Genomic DNA, 21,930 nt, shown 5'->3' on the forward strand with positions numbered 1-21,930 from the left:
TCCCGATGTGTGGAGTACAAGTCAAGAGAGATTACAGTTAAGCTATATAACACACTAGTGAGCCCTCATCTGAAGAACGTTGCACAGTTTTGATCTCCATATCTCTCTATTATAAAAAAAAAAACAAATCTTGGAGATAGAGACTAAACATGATGTTCTCAGAAAGACACTTTAAAGTCCCACAAGAATTAAAAAGAGGAGATTGTTTTTGTCCCCGGACAGTCTCACAGGGACTTTAAACATGAAATTCTTTCAAGTCACGTCCTACTTACAACCATTTTCAAATAAGATCATGGACATTGAACCTCTCAATCGTGTAAAGGCTTCTATCAAACACATGTCCTGTGCTCTCAGCTCTTATAAATACTTTTTAGATGACACGTCCACGACTAATCGAAGAAGACCAACGTGTGCAGATCATGCTAAACAACGGCAGCAGCAAGACCGCAGCTGATCGAGCAAAGAGGAGGTTAAGAAAAATGTATTGGTTTCCCATTGTATCACAAATTAAGAGGGGTTTTCAGAGGAGCGACCGCGTCTCCTTGAGGTGCGTTCAGCCCCCCTCTGCATAATGCGAGAGGAAGAGACGCGACATGGCTGGCAAGTAGTGCTGGATGGGTGGGCATTAGTGCAAACAAACAGAAAATATTACTCGGTGAAAGAACAGAACAGCGAAAACAGATCAAATATATTGTTCGAAATTAAGACAGAGACATGTAGATTGTCTAATTCGTGTTGCCATCAGGGAAAAAAAAAGTGGTGTTTCTTCCCAATGAAGAGGCGTATCACCCAGGGGTGGGCGAGCAAAGCCCCCTAGTTATATATAAATAAATAAAAAAAATAAAATAAAAAACAAAAAAGACATAGCAGTGCTAGAGAAAGTCCTGCAAAGAATCGCAATCACTTTTATTCACCAGTACTTAATGTACAGGGTGGTCCAGATCTAATTATGCAGATCCAGATCATCTGGATGACTTTGATTTATACGGGGACAATTCCAGTTCAGCACAAAGACGATTCTTCATGTCGTCAGTTTGCACACTTCTCGATGGTCCGGGATTTTTCGGGTGATTTTTCTATGTAATAAACTTGAAAATTGCCATAATTAGATCTGGTCCACCCTATACAGAAATTTCACTTAGTAGATTTGGAGCTGCTTATAACATCACATACAAATTACATAAACAGAGAGAGAGATACAGCGCATTGCCGTACCCACCACATGACGAACCAACTCGGGATCCTAGATTAGGACCCGAGTGCAGCCATCAGCACCACACTAGTTCAGATGGAATGGAACAGGGTGAGGTTTATGGGGGCTGGAGTGCCAATAGTAGAAGTTAAAAAGACAAACTTCAAACAACGTGGCAGAATAGTACAATTATAAGGGAGATGTGCAAGTGAAAGTGAGTGTATATGCATGTGCACACACACATACATGTACATACAATGTAAACACACACACCTTCATACAGTATATTACAGAACACAAATATACAAAGATGACAAGCAAAGTTACTAGTCTGAAAGGGCTATGGCTCTGGGAAAGAAACTATTGAGGTGTCTGTTAGTTTTAGTTTCAATTAACCTGTGAGTTCTGGAGTAAGTGATGAGCCGAATCTGCGGTGGTTCTCTCAATGCAGTTAGACGTCTACAGATCTGCCATAGATGGAATAACACAGCAAGTTATTTTCTCAGCAGACCTCACACCACGCTGTCATTTATTTTTTGGAGTGTGCCATTGCTGAACCAAACCAGACACTAATGGAGCATGGGATTACACTTTCAATTATGGTTTTGCAAATTTTTACTAGGATTGGCTGAAAAAAAATATTTAATTTCTTTAGTTGGCATAAGTGAAGAGAGGCTGGGCTCATTCCAGGACTACGACATTCTGAGCTGTGAGGAGAGACTGAAGGAATTGAACTTTTGCAATTTAAGCAAATGGAGATTAAGAGGCGACATGATGAAAAGTGTTTAAATTTAAGACGGGAAATAGGCTGGATCCAAACGGTCACTCCAAAATAAATTCTTCAATAAGAACAGGGACACAGATTGAAACTTGTGAAGGGTAAATTTTATACAAACATTAGAAAGCATTTCTTCATTTGGAGCACCACAGACGCATTAAATAAATGACCAAGCAGTGTGGTGGAAAGCAGGACTTTAGAGACCTTCAAAACTTGACTTACTGCTATTTTGGAGAAATTAGCTGAATACGATTGATGAGCTTGTTGGCCTGAACAGCCTGTTCTTGTCAAAATTGTCCTAATGTTCTGTCAAAACTGTTGCTGCTCCACTTTGATTTCAAATCAATAAGTCTCTCTATTTTTAGCTGCAACCTCCTCCACTAGTCCTGCACGTTTAATCTTTTTTGAAGATTCAGTGAGACGAAAAGAACCTCAGGACAACAGACTGGAGATTAAATAATGTGAGGTATGGCCTCTCCCGAGATGTCAGAGGTTCAAGTGAAAGCAAAAGTCAGCCTGTCCTCCTGAGCCACTCTTAATGCTCTACATTGCATTAATTAATTAATTAATTAATTAAACATTTGGGCGGTCTTAAAAACGAACATGACACAGATTAGCTTCTTAATAAATGAAGATCTGAATTTGAAATGCTTTAAATGCATGGGGTGAAGGAGAAGAAGTCTGATGTGAGAAATCCATCCTCCATTTTCATTTTCAGTAACAAAAACTAATTAAACAAAATCTTATGGCTGCACCAATACTCAAATTCTGAAGTTCATAAGTAATCTTTCTATAGTCTTATCTGTCAATTCCTACACTGATGATGATATTATTTCTTATTTTGTGCATTTTAATTCTATGTATGTCTTAAGACTTTCTGTATCAAGTATAGACTAGTTATACAAGACAAACATTTCTTAAAACATTTTCTTATATGCTAATTGGGTTTGGGGGGGGGGAAACTAACAGACTAATTTTTTATGTTATTGCTTAGCTGCTTTAAATGGGAACTCGATGTACTGCAGCCTTGAATATCAGAGTCATAGATTTTGCTTTCTGCTGCCTTAGCAAAATGTCTTACCTTCCTCAAATAACAGCTCAACTGACAAAAGAAGAGCCGCAGCAGCAGTTTTTCCTGTGACCACAGTGCCAGTGTCCACGCCTTTGCTCAGTGACAGACTGATATGGTGGGACACTACATTAAGAAACGCAGTCCTAAATTATTTTCCTCACAACCCAGTCTTGCCCGTCTTAGTGTCTTCAAGACCAAGTCCATAACGACTATCAGATGGGGAGCCTTGGAGGATCACAGCCAACATTCAAGCCTGTTCCCCCCCATGGAGAATCGCCACAGACAGTCAAGACGTAGCAATGTCAATTGCTTAAACTCCCCCATCGCAAGGCACTTCCCAAAACCTTCACATCCCTTGCAGTGGTGAGTCATGACTGTGTGTGACCCAAAAGGAAGCAACCTGTAACCCATTTTAGATCACGACCTATGAATATTAGAAACACTGTGATGTGAACAGGCCATTCAGCGCAATGTGAAGATAAGCCGTGGACCATTTGTGCGAAACCTGCCCCTAACAAGTTTCCAACTGTGTCCCAATGTTCTTGTTTCAGAATTTAAACAACAGCTGGGATCCACTGTACGAATTCCTTTCATAATTTAGAAAACTTCCATCATGTCCCCTCTTCACTTCCGTTTGCTTAAACTCAAAAGGTTCAAATCCATCAGTCTCTCATTAAAGCTCAGAACTCTTACTCTTGGAATCAGTCCAGTTGCTCTTCTCTAAAATTTTCTCTAACACTGCTGTGTCCTTTTTGTAATATGGAGACCAAAACTAGGCAAGGCCTTAATTGTGCGTTATTACTTAAACATAACTTTCCTTGACTTAAACTCAACATTTCCTCTTTCGGTTGCTCCAGTTAGGGGTCGTCACAGCGGATCATCTTTTTCCATATCTTCCTGTCCTCGTCATCTTGTTCTGTCACACCATCACCTGCATGTCCTCTCTCACCACTTCCATAAACCTCCTCTTAGGCCTTCCTCTTCTCCTCTTACCTGGCAGCTCTATCCTTAGCATCATTCTTCCAATATACTCAGCCTCTCTCCTCTGCACTTGTCCAAACCAACGCAATCTCGCCTCTTTGACTTTGTCTCCCAAACGTCCAACCTGAGCGGACCCTCTAATGTTTTCGTATCTATTCCTGTCCATCTCCGTCACACCAATGCAAATCTTAGCATTTTTAACTCTGCCACCTCCAACTTTGTCTCTTGCCTTTTTGGTCAGTGCCACCGTCTCCAACCCATACATTGTGATATATAACCTAACATCCTATTAGCCTTCTTGATCACTTCTGTCCATTGTCTTGATGCAGATAGTAACCAGTCCACTAGGACTCCAAAGTCCTTCTCTCATAAGGTGTACTTTCAAGTTTCAAACCTCCCACAGACTACCTTGTGATATTTGTCCTTGCTGTACAGCAAATTTGAACCTGTGCTAAGAATTCATGATGTGGTTTTGAGCGAGAGGTCATCCCCTGTAATTCCTAGTCAAGGGAATCAAACATCCTTAAGGCAATGACTTGTAGTAACTATAGTCGTTAAATGCGACATCCTCTCCGTTTCCAAGTCACGTAGTGTGGATGGGGCCTAAAGTTTAACACTAAACTTGAAATCCTCCTTCTAACAGACGAATCTTTAAACGAATTAACAGAACTTAGCAGTGCATTCATCCTCAGTGTATACATTAAAACTTCAAGATGCTAATCTTGTAAAAGATTAAATAAAACCACTCTGGGTGGACGAGCCTTTAACTACCAAGCTCCAAAGCTGTTGAGCGATCTGAACTCATGTAACTGAAGCCCCAGCGGTCTCAAGCAGAGGACTGACTACTTCAGTCTAGCAGCCTTTAATTACATATGAGGTTCATACGGATGAATGAAGAAGGACAGAAGAGAAAAGTCTAATCCACGTCACTAAATATTGTGGATTCCTCACAGAATGAAAACATTCGAATTACTTGGATGACTGTGGAGACAGAGGAAGAATCCCAAAACCGAACTATTGACACATGAAATAATCTACCAAGTAGGGTAATAGACCGTAGAAGATTAGAGACATGCGAAACTCAGCCTAACTTTATTTTGGAGAATTTTACTGTTCTCTGTATGTGTGACCATACTGACCCTTTGAACACTGTTTGTTAGTAATTTAACTAAAAGTTTGGCAATCTTTATAAACGGTTTTATGGTCATTACATTGCCAAAATATTACCTCTACCCATGTGACACCTTGGATTCAAAGAGATTCAGTGCACTTCTGACAGTGCTTATTACAGTCATAGACAGACAGTATACACTCACCTAAAGGATTATTAGGACCACCATACTAATCCAGTGTTTGACCCCCTTTCGCCTTCAGAACTGCCTTAATTCTACGTGGCATTGATTCAACAAGGTGCTGAAAGCATTCTTTAGAAATGTTGGCCCATATTGATAGGATAGCATCTTGCAGTTGATGGAGATTTGTGGGATGCACATCCAGGGCACGAAGCTCCGTTCCACCACATCCCAAAGATGCTCTATTGGGTTGAGATCTGGTGACTGTGGGGGCCATTTTAGTACAGTGAACTCATTGTCATGTTCAAGAAACCAATTTGAAATGATTCGAGCTTTGTGACATGGTGCATTATCCTGCTGGAAGTAGCCATCAGAGGATGGGTACATGGTGGTCATGAAGGGATGGACATGGTCAGAAACAATGCTCAGGTAGCCCGTGGCACTTAAACGATGCCCAATTGGCACTAAGGGGCCTAAAGTGTGCCAAGAAAACATCCCCCACACCATTACATCACCACCAGCCTGCACAGTGGTAACAAGGCATGATGGATCCATGTTCTCATTCTGTTTACTCCACCATTTGAATGTCTCAACAGCAATCGAGACTCATCAGACCAGGCAACATTTTTCCAGTCTTCAACTGTCCAATTTTGGTGAGCTCGTGCAAATTGTAGCCTCTTTTTCCTATTTGTAGTGGAGATGAGTGGTACCCAGTGGGGTCTTCTGCTGTTGTAGCCCATCCGCCTCAAAGTTGTGTGTGTTGTGGCTTCACAAATGCTTTGCTGCATACCTCGGTTGTAACGAGTGGTTATTTCAGTCAAAGTTGCTCTTCTATCAGCTTGAATCAGTCGGCCCATTCTCCTCTGACCTCTAGCATCAACAAGGCATTGTCGCCCACAGGACTGCCGCATACTGGATGTTTTTCCCTTTTCACACCATTCTTTGTAAACCCTAGAAATGGTTGTGCGTGAAAATCCCAGTAACTGAGCAGATTGTGAAATACTCAGACCGGCCCGTCTGGCACCAACAACCATGCCACGCTCAAAATTGCTTAAATCACCTTTCTTTCCCATTCTGACGTTCAGTTTGGAGTTCAGGAGATTGTCTTGACCAGGACCACACCCCTAAATGCATTGAAGCAACTGCCATGTGATTGGTTGATTAGATAATTGCATTAATGAGAAATTGAACAGGTGTTCCTAATAATCCTTTAGGTGAGTGTAGATAGGACACTATATAATAGACAGATTGATTCTTTGTCTTCTATAATACACAAATGCAAGGGGAACAAAACTTCTGGTACTCAAGAACCCAGTGCAATATAAAATAAACTATACTGTATATAAAAAACTTAAATAAAAAAAAAACACTAAAAATGACCTACTATGTAGATATACTGTAAATGCATTTTGAAAGAGAAGGGCTCACTGAAGGGCTGAGCTAATCAACCAACTTGGTTAAAGGAAATTACTGTTTTTTGGTCTTAGGTCCTAGCCCTGACTGCAGAGCCTTCATCCTGGTGGAACTGAGGCACACAAGTGATCTCTGATAGTGCCGATTGCCTTCTTCCGGAATCTAGTGTTGGATGGAGTGTAGACTGTTACTGAATCTCCAGTTACCAGTTTCATCCACCGGTTGCAATTCCTTCCGGACTATGGTGGAGAAGTTGCCATGCCATGCCATACCATACCATACAGGAAGCCAAGATGCTCCCCATCACACACCTGCAAAACATGCTCCAAGTCCAGCTCTCTTAAGCCTCCTTTGGAAGTTGATTTGGTTTTTTCACAATGTATGTTGTGTTTATGGGCCGTACGAGACGGCCTGAAATATTACACCCCTATGAAATAACAGCTGGTGACCTTCTCCATTTCTGTACCACCAATGTGGAAAAGGTTAGGAACTGTACCCTCGTTCCTAAAGTCAATGATCACCTCCTTTGATTTCTGTAAATTGACGGAGGGGTTGCTTTCTATACACCAAGGTTCACTAGTCTGTATGCAGACTCATCATTGTTAGTGAGGAGTCCCACTACTGTAATGTTATCAGTGAATAGGATTACAGTGATCCCTCGCTATATCGCGCTTCGACTTTCGCGGCTTCACTCGATCGCGGATTTTAAATGTAAGCACATCTAAATATATATCACGGATTTTTCGCTGGTTCGCGGATTTCTTTTAATTTATGGTACATGCTTCCTCAGTTTGTTTGCCCAGTTGATTTCATACAAGGGACGCTATGGGCGGATGGCTTAGAAGCTACCCAATCAGAGCACGTATTACGTATTAAATAAAACTCCTCAATGATATACGATGTGCTTCCCGAGCGGTGCTTGATTGTTTGCTTTTCTCTCTCTCTCACCCTCTCTGACATTCTTTGCGCCTGACGGAGGGGGTGTGAGCAGAGGGCCTGTTTGCCTAGAGGATACGGACGCTCCTCTACAAAATGCCGCTTTATCGCGGTGCTTCGGCATACTTAAAAGCACGTATTGATTTTTTTGATTGCTTGCTTTTCTCTCTCTCTGACATTCTCTGCTCCTGACAGCGCTCCTTTGAAGAGAAGATATGTTTGCATTCTTTTAATTGTGAGAAAGAACTGTCATCTCGGTCTTGTCATGGAGCACAGTTTAAACTTTTGACTAAAGGGTGTTATTTCATGTTCTGGAGCCCGGCCGGGACGCCCAGGAGTACGAGAGGAGGGCTTGTGCCTCCTCCAGACCGCGAGGGGGCGTCCGTCCTGGTTATGTTGGGGGCCTCGGGTAGGGGGCTTGGAAGCCCAGCCCTGTAAGGACCCGTGGCCACCGCCAGGCGGCGCCCCAGTGCCTATTTATCCCGGGAGCACGGCACTTCCGCCACACCAGGAAGTGCCGGGGGGGAAGACGACAGGGACACCGGACGGCTTCCGGGTGCGCAGCCGGCACTTCCGCCACACAAGGGTGTGTCTGCGGAGGAGTGCCGGGAAGCAGCTGGAGCCCATCCGGGTTCCCATAAAAGGGGCCGCCTCCCTCCAGTCATTGGTGGTTGTCGGGAGGTAGCGAGACAGAGCTGGGGAGAGGATTGGAGGCGGCCAGGAAGAGAAGGCACAGTGACTGTGAGCCCTGGACTTTGGGGGAATCGGTGCAAGAGGCACTGGGGTTGATGCACGAATTATTATTGTAAATATTGTAAATAAACAGTGTGTTGGGTGAACTTATGATGTCCGTCTGTGTGTGTCCGGGCCAGCGTTCACAATGTCTAGAGGGCTCTAATAATGTTAACAGTGTGGGAGAGTTTATAAGGACTTAAAATATATAAAAATAACCATACAAACATATGGTTTCTACTTCGCGGATTTTCATCTATCGCGGGGGGTTCTGGAACTCAACCCCCGCGATCAAGGAGGGATTACTGTATACGATTGAGTAAGTGCTTGGATGAACAATCATAGGTCAGCAGAGTGTACAGCAGAGGACTTAGGACACACTATGGTCACTAGAGTAGTGACATTGTCTTTTATAACTGACTGAGGACCCCCAGAGATTATTTTTCTCACATTAGTCAGAGGGAATGTCAGACTTGCCAACTGCAGTTGCTGATCGTGTCACCAGAACATGTCAGATGACATAACTAGAAATCACTGGGCATGTCACATTAGATGACTCTGTGATGACTTTCCAGCAGTTTCACATTCCCAAAGTATTGCAAGCTCGCCCCCTTTATGGGCAGCCAATAATGTGCTGCCTGATGGAGCCGCTTCCCGTACAAAAGTTTTACTGACATGCCGAGATCACCTGCAATCTCTGCCCACAGACTAGTATCTCTTCCGTTTCCAAGATCCAAACCACCCACATTCTGTATTCTCTTTAGTTACATTATAAGAATTGCACTTCCAGGTGGGTGTTCATTAATTCTCAGCTCTCATGCACACAGACGCACACCCACAATCCTTTTGTCATGGCACACACTGGTTGGACAAACCCATAACAAGCGGTAACAGTAACTAACACACATAAATACAACATCTACGGCACACTGAGGGAACATAGGCTCGTTTTAAATCACCACATGTGTTGATATTGTGACGTGTCTCGCTACTGCATGGGCTGTATGAGATGGAGTCTTGGGGGGGGGAAGCACACTGTGCAGGCTCAGGACACCTCCCTAGAGAGACCTAAGTGACAGAATCAGGGTGAGAATAGAGAGAGAATGCTAAAAGTGCAGGAAGAGATTCCCCCAGAGAAGCGGCTCCTTTGATAGGTTATCGCAGTATCAAAGACTGCTAACACCACTGGTATAGACACACAATGCGCTGCATTGTGGTGTGAATGTTGCTAGGATACGTGGAGTACTGGATTTATGGTCTGTACTACTGTAAGAATTTCTGAAGGCACACTAAATTCATTTTTCTCTGCGTTTCAGGCGGGACCACAGGCTGTGCCACTCAGAGGTTGCTTCAGGGTCGCCATTTGAATAGGCCGGCCATAGTACATCTTCCTGCTGTCATCTCTTCCCCAGCTAAACAACGGACCCAGCTATCCACAGAATCTAAGAGAAAACATGAATCATCAGACCAGGCCACCTTCTTCCAATGCTCCATGGTCCAATTCTGACACTCACATGCCCATTGTAGGGGCTTTCAGTGGTAGACAGGCGTGAACATGGGCACTCTGATCGGTCTGTGGCTACAGAGCAGGCTGTGATGCACTGTATGTTCTGAAACCTTTCTTGCATAGCCAGTATTATGTTTTTCAGTAATTTGTGCTCTTCTATCGGATTGGACCGGACGGACAGACCTTTACTTCCCATGCACATAAATGAGCCTTCGGTGCCCATGACCCTGTTGCCAGTTATCTTTCCTTGGACCACCACTGGTAGGTACTAACCACTGCATATCAGGATCACCCCACAAGACCTGCCGTTTTAGAGAAGCTCTGACCCAGTCATCTAGCCATCAGCACTTGTCCCTCGTCAAAGTCGCTCAGATCCTTACGCTTGACCATTTTTCTTGATTCCAACATATCACGTTAAAGAACTGATTGAATACTTGCTGCCTAATATATCCCACCCCTTCAAAAGGTGCCATTATGGCAAGATAATCCATGTTATTTAGTTTACCTGTCAATGGTTTTAATGTTGCCCCTGATCGGTGTATATTCCCTTGACCTTCTTACTGTTCTACTTTGCTTAACTAAATAAAACCTCCCAGCTTCCTGTTGTGCATCACAGCTGTAAATATGTGCAAGTCCTCTGAACCCGTACTTCAAGGAATGTAGCAAACAAAAATCAATTAAATAGAAGTTACCTCCTTCACTAACGGCCTGCACAGCAGCATCAATGAACTGGGCGGGGCTGCCATAGGGATCAAGGTCGATGACATCATAACGCTCCTTCCGTCTGCAAGTCTGATGCATAAGCATTCTAAATAAAGTTGAAATAAAACACATCAGGCACTAGAAGGTTTCCTTTTGTGCATCTCTGAGGTGGAAGAGAGAGAAGAGCCATCATAAAGTCTCTGGCAGAACTGCTCCTGTTCAAGTAAACTTTTGTTTACTTTTATGTACCCGATGCCCTAAGGTTTTGCATGCGGAGTACGCTCATGTCTTAACAAATCCCCCTTCTCCTTAAAACCACCCAGGCCCACCATACCTGGCATCTGCGTAGCTGGGAAATACAAGGTGCTGCACTTGGTTGGCCTCAATATTCCTCTTGATCAGTTCAACTGCCTGCTGTGAGAAGTCATTGGCGACGATTCTCTCAATACCTGGAATCTCTTTGGCAAATCGAATTGATCTCAAGCCAGAAGCAGAGAGACCCTCCAAAATACGAAGACCTCCCTAAAAAAGAAAAAAAAAAAAAAAAGATGTGTACATGGGTGGCTGTACAGAAAAAAAAATCCTTTGGACAGTGTATTAGAAGAATCTTATATATAAACATCTATGCATGGAAGTGTGTATGTCGGTCTGCCCGGCCCAGAAGTGTGAGGCTACAGCATGAAGCTCAAAGAAATCGACTGTTGCCAAAGTGAGACCGCCGAGAAAAGAAAAACTCACTTAGCTGCTAATACACAAGAGAGGCGAGCACATCGGCCAAAGGAAAACCTCCGAGGAGACAGAAACTCGCACAGCCGCTGACAGAGAACGGAGGTGAGCACATCGGCAAAACAAAACCGCAAAGGAAAGAGAACCTTGCTTAGCCGCTAATGCACAACCGATGTGACTGATTGAATGACTGAAGTGCCAGAATCCCTGGTTTCTAGGAGCCCAGGCTTCTTACAGCACAGACTTACACAGACAGTTAAAATATAAGAGGAAAGGCTTTCTCTTATTCAGTTTAGGCTACATTGGTCAAAGTCTAAACTATCTAAAATTTATCCCAATGTTCCTGACCTATGTGACCGATGTAACTCCTCTCCCTGCAATTTAAGCCACATGTTTTTTCTTTGCCCCAAAATCCAGTTATACTGGACCTCCTATTTTGACATTATTCCTCATGTTTTTGGAATCCGACTGGAACCCTGTCCTTTGATTGCTAGATTTGGGGTTCCTAGAGATCATGATATGTCTTTTAATAGTACACAATTGAATGCAATCGCTTTCACTTCACGGTTAGCACGACGTAGAATATTATTGTCCTGGAAGGCTCCGCATCCCCCGACCATGGCCCGCTGGCTGAAGGATCTTCTGTTCTTTTTAAAACTTGAAAAATCAAGTTTAGTTTGAGAGGGAGGGCTGATGGGTTTTTGAAGGTCTGGCAACCTTTTGTTTCTTATTTTAGATCCTTGGAAACAATTGCACCTGATTGAACTTTATTTATTTATTTCCTATTTTATTACTATTATTTTTTTTTTTAATTGTTAGTTATTTATCTACTTATTTTTTGTAACATCCTGTGTATTAGGGTTTTTTTTATTACTTTCTTGTTGTTTAATTATTTAATTAATCATTATCTATTTTATCCATTTATCTTTTTTGTGGGCCTATGGGTGGGATATGGGGTTTAGGCATTATAGGTTTATTGTTAGTATCTCGATAGTTGTCAGGGATGCCAGGGGCTATGACCCGGCCGGGACGCCAGGAGGGACCGGAAGAGGGTCAGAGCCCGGCCTGGATCACGTGGGGTGCCTTCCGGTTGTTTTGGGGAGCCACGGGTCAAGGGCTTGGAAGCTCTTCCCTGTAGGGGCCCGTGGCCACCGCCAGGAGGCGCCCCAATGCCTTGGGGATTTGTTTCCCCAGCACTCCTGCCACACCAGGAAGTGCTGGGGGGAAGACTTGAGACGGTGCCCGGGGAGCAGCCGGGAGGACAGTCGACACTTCCGCCACGCTGGGGCGTGGCCAGAAGATTGCCGGGAACACCTGGGGCTCATCCGGGTCCTTCATAAAAGGGGCCGTCTCCCGTCATTCAGAGCTGGAGTCGGGTGGAAGGAGGACGAAGCTGTGGAGAGTGGAGGCGGCCCGAAGAAAGGCATTGTGGCCAGGACATTGAGTGTTTGGGGTTTTTGTGCACGTGATTAGGTCTTTGTGACCGATGAACTGGGGTCTTGGTGACCAATATAATTGTAAATATTGTGTAAATAAACGTGTGGTGGTGTCAAAACAACATGTCCGCCTGTCTGTGCCCGGGTACCGTTCACATCTGGCGTAGTCGGCAGGATGCTCCGCCTGTTACAAGGCGGAGACCTGTTCTAGAAAATATTGTTGTGGGCGGCCCGGTGCAGCAGGGACCCCACCCACGCATACCGGGGCTGCGTGCACCCAGCCCGCGGTAAAGAACACGGACCGCCAGGGGTCCGCGGGAGGGCCGTTATTCCCTGAAGGCGGGCGGCGTGCATTGGAAGAGTGCAGCGGTCTCCAACGAAGCGCCGTTGCTGGAAGCGCCGGGGCGGCATGGCGTCCGGAGAGGCCACGCCGAGGGCGTTTCCTCGGTTTGGCGGGACCTGGGAGGTGAGTTCCCTGCCTATCGGCAGCCGGCCCTTGGGGCCGGGCGTATTTTGTTTTCCAGGCAGGGACCTCCAGGATCCGCGTCAGTGGCGGGCATGCTGGTTTGCGGGGCTCCGGCAGCACAGCGGCAGCCGCAGGGCTGCGAAGGAGGAGACGCTGCAGCTCGGGCTGGCAACAGCAAGGCTGCCGGCAAGCCATCTCTGAGGTGGAAGAGAGAGAAGAGCCATCATAAAGTCTCTGGCAGAACTGCTCCTGTTCAAGTAAACTTTTGTTTACTTTTATGTACCCGATGCCCTAAGGTTTTGCATGCGGAGTACGCTCATGTCTTAACAAACCCCCCTTCTCCTTAAAACCACCCAGGCCCACCATACCTGGCATCTGCGTAGCTGGGAAATACAAGGTGCTGCACTTGGTTGGCCTCAATATTCCTCTTGATCAGTTCAACTGCCTGCTGTGAGAAGTCATTGGCGACGATTCTCTCAATACCTGGAATCTCTTTGGCAAATCGAATTGATCTCAAGCCAGAAGCAGAGAGACCCTCCAAAATACGAAGACCTCCCTAAAAAAGAAAAAAAAAAAAAAAAGATGTGTACATGGGTGGCTGTACAGAAAAAAAAATCCTTTGGACAGTGTATTGGAAGAATCTTATATATAAACATCTATGCATGGAAGTGTGTATGTCGGTCTGCCCGGCCCAGAAGTGTGAGGCTACAGCATGAAGCTCAAAGAAATCGACTGTTGCCAAAGTGAGACCGCCGAGAAAAGAAAAACTCACTTAGCTGCTAATACACAAGAGAGGCGAGCACATCGGCCAAAGGAAAACCTCCGAGGAGACAGAAACTCGCACAGCCGCTGACAGAGAACGGAGGTGAGCACATCGGCAAAACAAAACCGCAAAGGAAAGAGAACCTCGCTTAGCCGCTAATGCACAACCGATGTGACTGATTGAATGACTGAAGTGCCAGAATCCCTGGTTTCTAGGAGCCCAGGCTTCTTACAGCACAGACTTAGACAGTTAAAATATAAGAGGAAAGGCTTTCTCTTATTCAGTTTAGGCTACATTGGTCAAAGTCTAAACTATCCAAAATTTATCCCAATGTTCTTGACCTATGTGACCAATGTAACTCCTCTCCCTGCAATTTAAGCCACATGTTTTTTCTTTGCCCCAAAATCCAGTTATACTGGACCTCCTATTTTGACATTATTTCTCATGTTTTTGGAATCCGACTGGAACCCTGTCCTTTGATCGCTAGATTTGGGGTCAATGATACGAGATCATGATACGTCTTTTAATAGTACACAATTAAATGCAATCGCTTTCACTTCACTGTTAGCACGACGTAGAATATTATTGTCCTGGAAGGCTCCGCATCCCCCGACCATGGCCCGCTGGCTGAAGGATCTTCTGTTCTTTTTAAAACTTGAAAAAATCAAGTTTAGTTTGAGAGGGAGGGCTGATGGGTTTTTGAAGGTCTGGCAACCTTTTGTTTCTTATTTTAGATCCTTGGAAACAATTGCACCTGATTGAACTTTATTTATTTATTTCCTATTTTATTACTATTATTATTTTTTTAATTGTTAGTTATTTATCTACTTATTTTTTGTAACATCCTGTGTATTAGGGTTTTTATTACTTTCTTGTTGTTTAATTATTTAATTATAGTCAACACTAAAACGTTTATCGATACCTTTGGCATTTTTATGTGTTTTAAGAGATGTGTATTTATGTTGCTGTTAAATGGAAAACTGATAAATAAAAGGGAAAAAAAAAAATATATATATATATATATATATATATATATATATATATATATATATATATATGAGGAAATCAGAAAAGCAGGCAATTGTATTAAAGAAAGAATGTAATGTCAAAGTATTTTTTTGCGATTAGCAGGCCAAAATCCATAAGATACTCCCAAAAATGTTCAGGAAGCTAAATCTTTGTTTTCCATTGTAATCAGTCCTTAAGCAAATAGGGTCTGTGTGTGTTAAGCTTATGTTGTGAGAGAAGATCAATCCATAACGAATTTAGCCAGCTCCTCTAGAATTCCACAATAACAGAGAAAGTACCATACTATGCAGCAGCAACCAGGCAGTCATTTTGAAATCAAGAGCCTCCTGCTGGCTCTCATAACAGAATGAATTTACCTCGCATTTCTCTTCAACTTTGGTGGTCCTCATCTCCCGTTTGTTTTCCACTGTTGTGGCCTCTGTACAGGATGGACGAGGATCTTCGGAATCGGATGGCTCAATCGCCTCTGCTTGCAAAGCGTCCGCTGTTTCTCCAGCATCAGTGTTCTCCTCAGACAAATCGACCACCACTCGATTTGTCGTCTCTTCCCCTGGGACTTCTATTTGAATTCCCTTAGCAATAAGTTGCTCTCGAGCAAATTCAGTGATCACGGCACACCTGGGGGAATAAATCGTCACCGAGTTTATTCAGTATCCTAACCCAATGAAGAGGAAGATGCATTATTGTATAACAAAAAATAAAAACAAGCACTGAACATTCAAAAGCAAATTGAGGGCGAGCTGTGAAATTTCTAAATGCAAATAAGAAGAACAGCATGAGCAACGACCGTGTTCTTTGTGATTAGATGAGGATATTTGAGGATACCGTATTCTGGGCCAAACTTAAACATCGATCCCAAAGACACAAATTTAACTTTATTCACTTAATGCACACCTTTATCCAAAGCAACTTAAAAGAGAGGTCATCATAATTGAGTAAACATCTGTCTGGGGACCGTTTAGGAACAAATGCTGCAGGACACAGGTACAAAACCAATTACCACGAGTGAAGAGCTCAGAACAAAATACAAGCAAGTTACAATTCCTAACGGCCATTATCAGTTAGACAAAAATTCACCAAACAAGAAGGTCTTCAAACTCATCCAGGAAGTCCACATTTCTAATTGAGGTGGGCATCCCATTTCACTAGCTAGGAGCTACACATGAAGAGTCTGGATAGAGTTTTGAGATTCACAGAGTTGGTAGCACCAGACACCATTCATCAGCAGACGTGGAGTGGTCAAGAAGGAGCACAGGACCTCAAGTGTCTCCATATTACAAAGGTGCTGACCCCACGATTATCTGTAGGCCAGCATCAAGGATTTAAACTTAATACGCACTGCCGCAGGGAGCCAATGTAGTGATCCTTAGAATTAAAGACAGGATTCTTGACCAATGATGAAGGGGGACTGGCAAACCTGGATAACAGATATGAGGGTTATGCGACATGAATTTTTTTTTTTTCCTGTGGAAGTTTTTCCCATTTTTTGCATTGCCCAATGCTGGTCACTATGGGGGCCGGTTTTGTTAGAATCTTTCTTATGAAATTTGGGGTTCTCCCGTCACCACTACAAACTGCATGGGGCACCCTCCACCTGCTCAGAAAAGGTTGGGAAGCACTGATCTAAGGCAGGAATGTTTTACTCATTGTGTATAGCAGCCCCAGTGACCCAATAATATTGATTACTGCCGCCAGTGGGACGCAAGATGCTATTGTTTATAATGGTAGGGGGTCGCAGTGTTTTGCGGAAATATTGCCACTCTGTCAATCAAGCTTGATCCCCATCCCGCTCTAACTGCAGGTCCGGGCCTTCTCACTGGTTCAAGTCTGCTCGTCTTGTCAACTCAGTCAGACTCGAATCTTCTCCTCGTTAATGTACTTTATGCACTGTATGGATGGTGTTGGGGTCTCTAGAAGCCATCTTTTGAGAAGGGGGTCACATTGTGATACAGCCATGGTCATGTTCTTTTTTGATTCTTTTATTTAACGTTACATTTGTTGAGGATTTGCATTATTCTTTGTTTTTGAGCTGCCTGGGTTATGTTCCATGTGTTTTTTGGGTTGGTTACCCCAAGAGGTGGGGCCACCTGCCAATCACCGTCAAGAACTGCCCTCCATCCTATAAATCTGGAGGATCACCCACAGTCCCCGGCGGTTCATTGCAAATGCACTTTGCATTGTCACTTTTGAGATTTTGACCATCATGCTCTTTTTTTGGCTACGCTTCTTTATCGTTGTATTTGGACCGTGTTGGTCTTGGGTTTCTAGGCAGCTCCTGTTTGCCATTGTGCTCTATGGAGCTTCTCTGTGTGGCAGAGCATTTTTGTGATGCATAAAAGCTTTTTATTTTTATGAAGTTCCTTTGTTTACCTGATTATCAAGAAGCACCCAACTATCGAGCCACAGAGTCATATACAATTTACAATACAATTTATTTTTGTATAGCCCAAAATCACATAAGAAGTGCCGCAATGGGCTTTAACAGGCCCTGCCTCTTGACAGCCCCCAGCCTTGATTCTCTGAGAAGACAAGAAAAAACTCCCAAAAAAAAAACATGTAGCAAACCTCAGGAAAGGCAATTCAAAGAGAGACCCCTGTCCAGGTAGGTTGGGCGTGCACTGGGTGCCAATACAATACACAGAACAAATCCTCAATATAGTATACAGTGGAGCACTTTAAAACACGGCTGAAAACACATTACTGTAACATGGCCTTCTCATAACTTCACTTTAACTTAATCCTGATACTCTGTATGTTCAATTCTTCATAATAACTATTCATGGTGGCTCTAAAATCCATACTGACCCCAACTCTCTCTTCTGTTTCTTTTCTGTTTTCTTTGTGGTGGCGGCCTGCGCCACCACCACCTACTCAAAGCATCCTGATGCACCAACATTGATGGACTGAAGGCCAGAAGTCTACGTGACCATCATCATCAGGTCCTTCCATGAAAACCCTAAATCCAAAGAGGACTGTTTAACTAATGTTAGGTAGATTGTCCAGAGGGGACTGGGCGGTCTCTTGGTCTGAACCCCTACAGATTTTATTTTTTTTCTCCAGCTTTTGGAGTTTTTTTTTGTTTTTTCTGTCCACCCTGGCCATCGGACCTTACTCTTATTCTATGTTAATTAATGTTGACTTATGTTTACTTTTTATTGTGTCTTCTATTTTTCTATTCATTTTGTAAAGCACTTTGAGTTACATTTGTTTGTATGAATATGTGCTATATAAATAAATGTTGATTGATTGATTGATATAAAAATACAAATTTTACAAGTACGGAGCAGAATTCAAAAGTAGACGATATCCCATAATAGGATTTGGATTTATATATACTGTATATATAGCCATATCTCACCACAGTTTGGCTATGTCACCAGTTTCATGGCGGAAGTCACTGAATATTATGAGCAGCAGTTTCACGGTGGAAGCGACGTTGCCTCACATCTATACTCAACCACACTGACCCTTGACCTTAACTTACCCTAACCTTACTTCCATACAGTAACTGTGGCTCTGCAGTTGGATATTACTGTCTTTATCTAGCCGGGTTTTAGAAACATATTACCCCCCTAGCGGGCATTATTAGAAGTGGTTTTGCCACTTTTTTTGAGTCGCGTGTCCTGGGACTCCCAGTCGTAATACTAAGGACAGCATTGGATTCACCAAGGTGAAGAGTAGGCAGCTCCAGTGACTGAAAAATATTATTGGACCAACATGTGATTTATGATGATATTCGAGATATAATCAGCTACATTTCATTTGTTTTTTTCCAGTTGTTCATGGTCATACAATGGTGTGAGAAGTGGGATATGAACCAACAACCTCTCAGTTTCAAGTCCTAGGTCCAAAGCCTTAACCACAACACCACACTACCTGAAAATATTAGCCCGTGGTAAAAATAAATAATCTACAGCATATGGAAAACACTTAGTCCCACAGTAGTGCTGATACACCTGATTGATGGACAGCACCATGACTGACTGCCATTGCTGAAGCCAAGTAATGCTGATGGTCTACCATACAAGTGCTCAATGCTAAATACTAACGTGTTCATTACAGAGATTTCATAGTAAAGCAAATGTCTAAATATACTACTACTACTTCTTCTTCTTCTTTCGGCTGCTCCCGTTAGGTCATCTTCTTCCATCTCTTTCTGTCTTCTTCATCTTGTTCTGTCACCCCCATCACCTGCATGTCCTCTCTCACCACATCCATAAACCTTCTCTTAGGCCTTCCTCTTCTCTGCCAGCTCTATCCCCATCACCCTTATCCCATTATACCCAGCATCTCTCCTCAGCACAGGTCCAAACCAACGCAATCTCGCCTCTCTGACTTTGTCTCCAGATCGTCCAACCTGAGCTGACTCTCCAACGTGCAGTCGTGGTCAAAGGTTTTGAAAAGGACACAAATATTAATTTTCACTAAGTTGGCTGCCTCAGTTTTTATGATGGCAATTTTCATCTACTCCAGAGTGCTCAGAAGAGGGATCAGATGAATTGCAAAGTCCCTCTTTGCCATGAAAATGAACTTAACACCAAAAAAAAAAAACACATTTCCACTGCTGTTGTGAAGAAGGCTTCAGGGCACCCAACAAAGTCCAGCAAGCGACAGGAGTGTCTCCTAAAGTTGATTCATGGCTCGGGATCAGGGCACCACTAGTGAAGAGCTTGCTCAGGAATGGCAGCAGGCAGGTGTGAGTGAGGTGAAGATTTTTTGGAGCATATGGCCTGGTGGATGTCAAGAAGAGCAACAAAGAAGCCATCAGGGACAGACGGATATTCTGCAAAAGAAACAGGGATTGGACTGCAGGTGCTAAAGTCATTTTCTCTAATGAATCCCCTTTGAGATTGTTTGGGGCATCCGTAAAAAAAGAAATGGTGAGCGGCGCTACCATCAGTCCTGTGTCAGCAGCCCGAGACCATTCATGTCACGTGGGGTTGCTTCTCAGCCAAGGCAGTGGACGCACTCACAGTTTTGCTCACAATAAAGAATGGAACCAAAACATCCTCCGAGAGCAACTTCTCCCAACCATCCAAGAACAGTTTGGTGACCAACATGATGGAGCACCGGGCCAGAAGGCAAAAGTGAGAACTAAGAGGTTCAGGGAACAAAATATCGACATTTGGATCCATGGCCAGGAAACTCCCCAGACTTTAATCCCATTGAGAACTTGTGGTCAAGAGGCGAGTGGGAAAACAAAAACCCCCAAATTCAAATAAACTCCAAGCATTGATTCTACAAGAATGGGCAGCTGCCATCAGGCAGGATTGGGCCCAGAAGTTGATTGCCAGCCTGCCAGGGCAATTGCAAAGGTCTTGAAAAAGAAATAAGGGCCAACACTGCGAGTATGGACTCTTTGCATAAACTTAATGGAATTGTCAGTAAAAGCCGTTGAAACTTCTGAAATGCTTGTAATTCTACTTCAGTATACCAGAGAAACATCGGACAAGAAGATCTGAACACACTGAAGAAGCAAACGCTGTGAAAACCAACACTGGTGTCATTCTCCAATCTTTCAGCCACGACTGTTCTCTTTTCTAATTCTGTTCTATCCTACTTGCTGGTCCTTAAAAAATAAAATTGAAGTCGCACTCACGTCAGGTCCCTGTTGAACTCCTGCACGGGGTTGTAGAACACTTGGTTGGCATCGGGGTACACGATGCTGGCTCTGCCCTCCGTGATGACCGTCTCGCCGCTCGCCACCACCGGCAAGGCACCATCGGACGAGATCGGCTGGGGCGGCTCGCGCTCACCGGAGGCGCCGACCACCCGACTGTTTGTCGTATCCATGGTGGACGCAGGCTGTTTCGTCGCCTTGTGTGTTCGGGGGACCCACTGAATGGCAAACCGAAAACACGAGGGGACTGGTGGGATGCAGGGACGGCTTCGACAGAGGGCTATGCTGATAGCGGCTGCGGTCATAAAGGTGGACGGCCTGAAATAAAATGCCAAAAAAACAAAAAAAAAAAACAAACAAGCTTTTCAACAAGTTATTGCAAAAACTGCCGAATCGTTACGTAGCAAACTTTTTTTTTTCAACAAACGGATAGTAACTTTAAGAAACAACGAGAAAGTTTTTACCTTCCAACTTAATGATACAACTCGACAGCGATTAACCTTATTTATCCTTTAAACACCAAAAGGCTGCAATCGGTGCCCTTCTACGTAAATGTCTTGACCCTGTTTAACAACCGTTATTACTGGACAGACAACTTAAAACCTCACTAACAGTTCGGGTTTGTGCTGCTCCTCGTCACTCACACGCGAACGTGCGCGCAGACATATTGGAAGAGTACGGAAAGCGACAAGGCCCAAAGCGCACGCGCAGCGCACGCGGAAATGCGGAGAACTTCACACTGATTTTTTTTTTTTTTTTGCAGAGAATGATCTTACTGTGATGGATGTCCACAACATTAGCAGTGAAGAGTAGGGTTGCTAGACGTCCTTTATATACGGGACGTGTCCCATATTTGATCATTTTGTCCCCTGTCCAGAACTGACCTTTCAGTGACACCCAAAAGCCCCATATTTAGTTCAATTTCCATCCATCCATCCATTATCCAATCCGCTATATCCTAACTACAGGGTCTGCTGGAGCCAATCCCAGCCAACACAGGGCGCAAGGCAGGAAACAAACCCCAGGCAGGGTGCCAGCCCACCGCAGGGCGCACACACACACCAAGCACACACCAAGCACACACTAAGGACAATTTGTAATCAGCAATACACCTAACCTGCATATCTTTGGACTGTGGGAGGAAACCGGAGTACGTGGAGGAAACCCACGCAGACACGGGGAGAACATGCAAACTCCACACAAGGAGCAGCACTACCCACTGCGCCACTGTGCCGATCCCAGTTCAATTTCAAATTTCGTAATAAAAATATATTGTTACTACTTT

General features: G+C 43.9%; 1 protein-coding gene across 2 annotated transcripts in view; it reads right to left on the minus strand.

The window, feature by feature from the left end:
- Nucleotides 1–21,327, minus strand: part of trmt1 (tRNA methyltransferase 1) — a 41,380-nt gene extending 20,053 nt beyond the window's left edge. The window contains exons 1-5 of one of the 2 annotated variants that reach the window (XM_039770516.1): nt 21,110–21,327; nt 20,625–20,963; nt 15,382–15,643; nt 13,602–13,789; nt 10,596–10,711 (exon numbers count right to left, since the gene is read on the minus strand). In XM_039770516.1, the coding sequence (XP_039626450.1) occupies nt 10,596–10,711; nt 13,602–13,789; nt 15,382–15,643; nt 20,625–20,950 (892 nt within the window). In that variant the 5' untranslated portion in view covers nt 20,951–20,963; nt 21,110–21,327. Of the gene's footprint in view, nt 1–10,595; nt 10,712–10,939; nt 11,131–13,601; nt 13,790–15,381; nt 15,644–20,624; nt 20,964–21,109 lie in introns of those variants that run through there. The other variant, XM_039770515.1, reaches the window with a different exon arrangement.
- Between the last annotated feature and the right edge of the window lie 603 nt (nt 21,328–21,930).

The sequence above is a fragment of the Polypterus senegalus genome, chromosome 12, assembly GCF_016835505.1.
Source record: "Polypterus senegalus isolate Bchr_013 chromosome 12, ASM1683550v1, whole genome shotgun sequence".
NCBI lineage: Eukaryota > Metazoa > Chordata > Cladistia > Polypteriformes > Polypteridae > Polypterus > Polypterus senegalus.